The following is a 6,763-nucleotide window of genomic DNA, read 5'->3' as shown; positions in this document are numbered from 1 at the left end:
CAGGGAAAGAAAATAATCTATTTTATCGACGATCAATTAATTCAATTCCCGGTCACGTGACAAGATTCCCCAGTCAAGCCCGCAAAGCCAGCAAAAATGAGTAAGAATTTATTTAGAAAAATATATACAAAATTGGCGATTCTCTCCCAATTACATCCATCGGTTCAGGTCAAGACGCTCGTCTCGGTCACGTGACATGTCTCCTCAGTCGAGCCTCTGCTGTCAGACTTTGCAAGATGCATGCCACCTGATAAAATGAATGTGTTTCGTCTCTACTTGCAGCACTTGTGTTTGTCCTTGTCTGTTATTTACCCTTTTTTTGGTAATTGTTTTATTCTTGCACTTGTATTATTCTTGCACTCATACACGCTGCTGTGACAAGTGAATTTCCCTGCTGTGGGATGAATAAAGTTCTATCATCATCATCATCATCATCAAGCAAGCAAAAAATGAGTAAGAAAGAGATGCTTGGAAAGTTTCTTCGGAAAGGGAAAAAAGATCAATGAGGAGACGGAAGAAGAGGCTACGACTTCTAAGAAAAGGAAAGCTGCATTTAAAAGAACATTTCTGGAGTCCTACTTAAAATATGGATTTATCGCCACAGGTGACGCGCATCATATGTGGCGTAGTGTTGGCTCGGGAGTAAACGCTTCGTTCAAAAGAACGAGTGAATTCAGTGAGTCACTTCCTAAAGTGATTCGTTCTTTTTTCAGTTCATGTCAACCAGTAGGTGTCGGTAATGCGCATTGAAGCTGGTGCCACCTCGCCGTAAAACAACGAAGAAGAAAATGACGTAACTTCCCGTTCACGTCAGTGAGTTGAGTGATTTGCATTTCCAGGTCATCGCGAGAACGGATAATTGACAGAACGGGGTGAACTGCCTTCCCGTGCATCAACGGATCAGTCAGTGAAGGTGTTGCGTCTCCCTCCTGGCGTGAACGATGTAAACCAGAATGTCGATTTACGATTTGCCAAGTAAAGAAAGAACGGCTCACTGAAACACCACTTTGATGCACGTTTTCTCCAAACTAACGGCTAACTTCATTGCATGAAGGGTGTAGTGATAGGCGGGGTAGGAACCGTTGTGAGGGTTGTATGTTGCTGGGGGGAGAGCACAATAAAGTATGTTCCGTCTTGACATGAACGAGCGTCTGTCCCGTCTCTGCCTTAAGGGTTTCTATGTACCTATTAAACAATAGAACATGGTGTCAGAAGTGGGATCCAAAAGTGTCGAAGCGAAGAGACTACTGGACTAGAGTAAGTCCCAAGCAAGACAGGACGTTGAAAGTGATAAAAGTAACTTCAGTCCGCTAGCACGGCTAGGCAGGAGCTAACGCTAAGGGAGACGAGGAAGAAAACAACGAGGCTCGAAAAGATGGCGCAATATCAAGTAATGCCACCGGAAAAATTCACGTTCAAGGCAGAAGACTGGCCCAAATGGATAAAACGCTTTGAGAGGTTTCGCATCGCATCAGGTTTGGAAACTCAAGCGGAGGAGAACCAAGTGAATGCACTAATCTACAGTATGGGAGAAGAAGCGGAGGACATTTTGGTTTCCCTCCACCTCACCCCAGAACAAATGAGTGAGTACGGCAGAGTCACGCAGAGACTGGATGCTCACTTTGTAGCTCGGAGAAATATAATTTTTGAAAGAGCTAAGTTTAATCAGCGGCAGCAAGAGATAGGCGAGTCGGCAGACAGCTTTATCACCGCGCTTCATTGTTTAGCTGAACACTGTGGATATGGACAACTACACGATGAGATGGTCAGAGATAGGCTTGTAGTTGGACTTCGAGACAAGCGTTTGTCAGAACTGTTGCAACTGGATCCAGAACTTACATTAGAAAAAGCAGTTACAAAAGCCAAACAGAGTGAAATGGTCAAGAAACAACAAGAAATGCTGAAAACGAACTTCAAGGGAGACGTCGTTAATACTCACCTTGATAGTGTACGCATCAAACCACAAGGGGGCGCCAGACCCAAACAAAACAAAATGCAGTGGAAACCAGGATTTTCCACCAAAGCCAAACCATGCACAAGATGTGGAGACACAAAAGGTCACGCTTATCAGCAATGCCCGGCTAAAGATGCCTCATGCAATAATTGCAAGAAGAAGGGACATTTTGCTAGAATGTGCAGGTCCACGAAAATGTATGAGGTCAATCTAGAAAGATTAGAGGATTTTTCTTCAGAGGATATTTCATTTTTGGGTTCATTGGCTTGTGAATCTTCAGATCCGTGGATGACAGAAATAGAAATGGACAAGTCTAACGCTGTGTTTAAAATTGACACAGGCGCGGATGTGACAGCAGTTCCAGCTGGCATGTATGTAAAAGGACAATTCAAAGAACTAAAGCAAACCAGAAAAGTGCTGATGGGGCCAGGCAGGTCGCAGTTAAAGGTTAAAGGCAAGTTTTCGGCGACTCTCAAAAGAAGAGACAAAAGCATAATGGAGGACATTTATGTGGTTGAAGGACTAAGTACAGCTTTACTGAGCAGACAAGCAGCCACTGCATTACAGCTAGTGGCTAGGCTTGATACAGCTACTTTGGACAATAAAGAGACAATCAAGCAGGAATTTCCAGAGCTATTCACAGGGCTTGGAATCATGAAAGGAGAATACCATATTGTACTTAAACCAGAAGCACAACCATTCTCCGTTTCAACTCCACGACGCATTTCTATCCCTTTACTGCCAAAGGTTAAAGAGGAACTTTCTCGTATGGAGCAACAAGGAGTCATCTCCAAGGTGGAGCAGCCTACAGAATGGTGTGCACCTATGGTGGTGGTTCCCAAGCCCGCACGTGACAGAGTGAGAATATGTTCAGACCTCACTCAACTAAATAAGTCTGTTTTGAGAGAAAGGCACCAGCTACCTTCAGTTGAAAACACGCTTGGACAGCTTTCAGGTGCCAAGGTCTTTTCAAAACTAGATGCCAATGCAGGTTTCTGGCAGATTCCTCTTTCAAAAGACTCATCACTGCTCACAACCTTTATCACTCCTTTTGGTCGCTATTGCTACAATCGACTGTGCTTTGGACTATCTTCAGCACCAGAACACTTTCAGAAACGCATGCAGCAAATCCTAGAAGGCCTGGAGGGAGTGGTGTGTCAGATGGATGACGTCCTCATCTGGGGAGTGGATCAGATAGAGCACGACAAAAGACTGAGGGAAGCTCTCACACGTCTACGGGACGCGGGCGTGACACTTAATGATAAGTGTGAGTTTTCAAAGACTAAAATCAAGTTCCTGGGTCAGATCATTCAGGCAACTGGAGTTAGCCCCGACCCAGAGAAATTAAATGCGGTGAAAGCCATGAAGGAACCGACCAACATTTCCGAGGTGAGAAGATTTCTGGGAATGGCAAATCACTTGGGAAAGTTTTTGCCACACTTAGCAGAAAAGACACGTCCACTCAGAGATCTGTTAAGAAAAACAAACATGTGGTCATGGGGACCTCAGCAGATTCAGGCTTTTGAAAGCATAAAAATAGACTTGACAACACCTCCTGGGCTGGCATTGTATGATCCTTCAGCTGATACGCTAGTCTCAGCAGATTCATCTTCTTATGGACTGGGTGCTGTATTGTTGCAGAAAACAAGCAGTATGGACTGGAAACCAGTGGCGTATGCATCACGCGCATTGAGCACCACCGAGCAGCGCTACGCGCAAATTGAGAAGGAAGCGCTAGCCACAACGTGGGCATGTGAGAGGTTTGCAGAGTTTTTGATTGGAAAGGACTTTCACATTCAAACTGACCACAAACCTCTAGTCCCTCTGCTGGGCGCGAGAAATCTGGACGAACTACCTCCACGTATACAACGCCTGAAAATGCGTCTCATGAGATTTTCATTCACCATATCCCATGTGGCGGGCAAAGAAATCGCAACGGCTGATGTTCTATCAAGAGCACCGGTGACGTCTTCGGAGGACAGATTACGGGAGGAGGAGATCAACCTCTACGCCGACGCCGTAGTGGACAGCCTCCCTGCAACTGAGAAGAGACTTAAAGAGATTCAGTCTCATCAGGACAAAGATGACATTTTGCGACAGCTTAAGCAGTTCTGTGTAAGTGGTTGGCCAGACAAGTTTTCGATTGAAAAGACTTTTATGCCATATTTCCCTTTTGCAGGTGAACTGACTGTTCAGAATGGGTTGTTGTTATTAGGCTGTAGGCTGGTCATTCCAAAAACACTCAGAGATGACATGCTAAACAAACTTCACGAAGGTCACTTAGGAATTACCAAGTGCAGGGAACGTGCTAAACAATCTGTGTGGTGGCCAGGTCTTAGCAAAGATTTAAAGCAACTCATTGAGAAGTGTGACACATGTGCCCGTGAGCGAGTTAACAACAGAGAGACAATGTTAGGAACTGAGTTTCCTTCAAGACCATGGTGTACAGTCGGGGTAGATTTGTTTCAGTTCGGTAAAAACCAGTATCTTGCGGTTGTAGATTACTTTTCACGGTTTTGTGAGGTAGCCAAGCTTTCGTGTACAACTTCGGACGCTGTGATTACCCACTGTAAATCTATTTTTGCTCGACATGGTATCCCTGAGGTTGTACGCTCAGATAATGGTCCGCAATTTGCATCTGAAGAGTTCAGAAGGTTTGCACGGATGTGGGGGTTTTCACATGTCACATCCAGTCCACATTTCCCACAGAGTAATGGGGAGGTGGAGCGGGCAATAAGGACTGTCAAAAGTCTACTAAAAAAGTCCAGTGATCCCTACTTAGCTTTAATGGCTTACCGTGCCGCACCTTTAGCAAATGGTTGTAGTCCAACTGAACTGCTAATGGGGCGTAAAATACGTACTACTGTTCCGGTCATTCCCTCTCAGCTAGATCCGAAAGGAGCGGATTTGGAAGATGTGAAGAGGAAGGAGCAGAGCTACAGACAAAAACAAAAACTGAATTTTGACAAACGACATAGAGCTCACACATTGCCTGCCTTACAACCTGGAGACCATGTGTGGGTCAAGGACATGCAACAGAGAGGTACTGTAGTGTCCACAGCGAACACACCAAGATCCTACATCGTCGAAACATCTGGGGGAAATCTCCGGCGAAACAGGTATCATCTCTCACGCACACCTGTGGCTCCAGAACCACACATCACTGTCCCTGATATGGGGGAAAGCAACTCTACAGAGACTCTGAAAGGACCGGTCTCTCCTGTTGTACTCTCTGGTTCACCAGAATCTGAGAGACGCTATCCTTCTCGCGTCGGGAAGACCCCAGAGTACCTTAAAGATTATGTTACTTGAGTTCACATGTTTAACTTCAGGGTCTGGGCTGTCAGATTTGGTAATACCAATTATTTAATAGTTAAGTTGTTGCCACTGGGTTCATATATTGGGATGGTATTGAGTTGTAAAACATTTCACCTTTTTCAGCTTGTTGTTGAGGAAATAATCTGTTGTACTAATTTTCGACACAAAGTTTATTTCCCATTGAGAAAGGGGGATGTAGTGATAGGCGGGGTAGGAACCGTTGTGAGGGTTGTATGTTGCTGGGGGGAGAGCACAATAAAGTATGTTCCGTCTTGACATGAACGAGCGTCTGTCCCGTCTCTGCCTTAAGGGTTTCTATGTACCTATTAAACAATAGAACAAAGGGATGCGTCGTTATGCAACAACGGGGAGATTATGCTTCTCTTTGCGTAATCTTGATTTTATAATTTATAGTTTTCCAATAACGTGTATATGCGCCTAAATATTGTTATCCAATATATCTTGCAATTTCACATTAGATTATTGGTTTGAAGTTTACTTTTTATATTATTATTTTAATAAACATTAAAACCTGTTAACTTGTCTGGTGTTTTATTCCTTGTTTTTATTATTTTGGGCATGAAAACAAAAATCTGCTTTATATGACAATATGTATATGTGTTTTATGTTGTTTAATATGTGGTGGTGTCCCCCAAAATAAAGAGCAAGTAGTCAAATACACATTCTTGACACGTACAAAAAATGCATAAAGTTATTAGGTACACTTAAAAATGGTTAGGGTTAGGGTTACCTAATGGAGTGTCCGTGTGACGTCACAGATTAACCAGCCAATCAGGAGGTGGGGGTGAGGGTGGGTGTGGCACTTTTCACTTTCAGTTCAACTTTGGCCATGATTTTTCCCTAATGAAGTGGCCTGTTATTAGGTCAGTGCTTCTCAAATAGCGGGGCGCGCCCCCCTTGGGGGGCGCGGTGCTATTCCTGGGGGGCGCGTGTGACCCTGGGGAACAGGCTTTTTTTTTGGCAGTACTAGAATAAAGTGTAATTGCGCGTTTACTACAGCAGGGGGCAGTGGCGCTCTCATTGTTACTTCTGTCACGTTTGCGACAGTGCAACATTTTACGATTTACAAGACAAGTTAGGATAGTCACGGTGGGGAGGGGGGGCGCGAATAGTTTTCTTCTTGCTAGGGGGGGGCGTAACAGAAAATAATTGAGAAGCACTGGGTTAAATAAAGGTTAACCTAAAAAAAAAAAAAAAGTGAACCCTGAACTTTGAACCCGCGGTGACCCCGCGGTGACCCCGTGGTGACCCCTGGGTGACCCCTGGGTGACCTTTGAACCCTGAACTTTCAACTCTAGTTAAAAATCGAAAATGTGCACATGACCCCGTGAACTTTGAACCGACCTTTGACCCCTGGGTGAACTTTGAACCGTAAACTTTGACCTTTGACCCCTAGCTAATTACGTTTTGTTTTTTTTTTTAAACCGGCATAGCAGAACGATCCATGGTCTTCAGATGCCGCGCTGTCGC

The 6,763-nt window shown here is 44.5% G+C and overlaps 1 protein-coding gene across 1 annotated transcript; it reads left to right on the top strand.

The window, feature by feature from the left end:
* The first annotated feature begins 842 nt into the window (after window positions 1–842).
* LOC133152258 (uncharacterized protein K02A2.6-like) lies at window positions 843–5,554 on the top strand. The gene has a single exon (XM_061275698.1). It carries the CDS (start codon window positions 1,376–1,378, stop codon window positions 5,264–5,266), a length of 3,891 nt encoding a protein of 1,296 aa, XP_061131682.1. The 5' UTR covers window positions 843–1,375; the 3' UTR covers window positions 5,267–5,554.
* Window positions 5,555–6,763: the final 1,209 nt, after the last annotated feature.

The sequence above is a fragment of the Syngnathus typhle genome, linkage group LG4 (assembly GCF_033458585.1).
Source record: "Syngnathus typhle isolate RoL2023-S1 ecotype Sweden linkage group LG4, RoL_Styp_1.0, whole genome shotgun sequence".
NCBI lineage: Eukaryota > Metazoa > Chordata > Actinopteri > Syngnathiformes > Syngnathidae > Syngnathus > Syngnathus typhle.
Note: the sequence above shows the minus strand (reverse complement) of the source record. Positions and strands in the feature narration are given on the sequence as shown.

Coding starts and splice junctions, on each gene's coding strand:
- LOC133152258 (XM_061275698.1), top strand. CDS start 1,376: ATGGCGCAATATCAAGTAATGCCACCGGAAAAATTCACGTTCAAGGCA.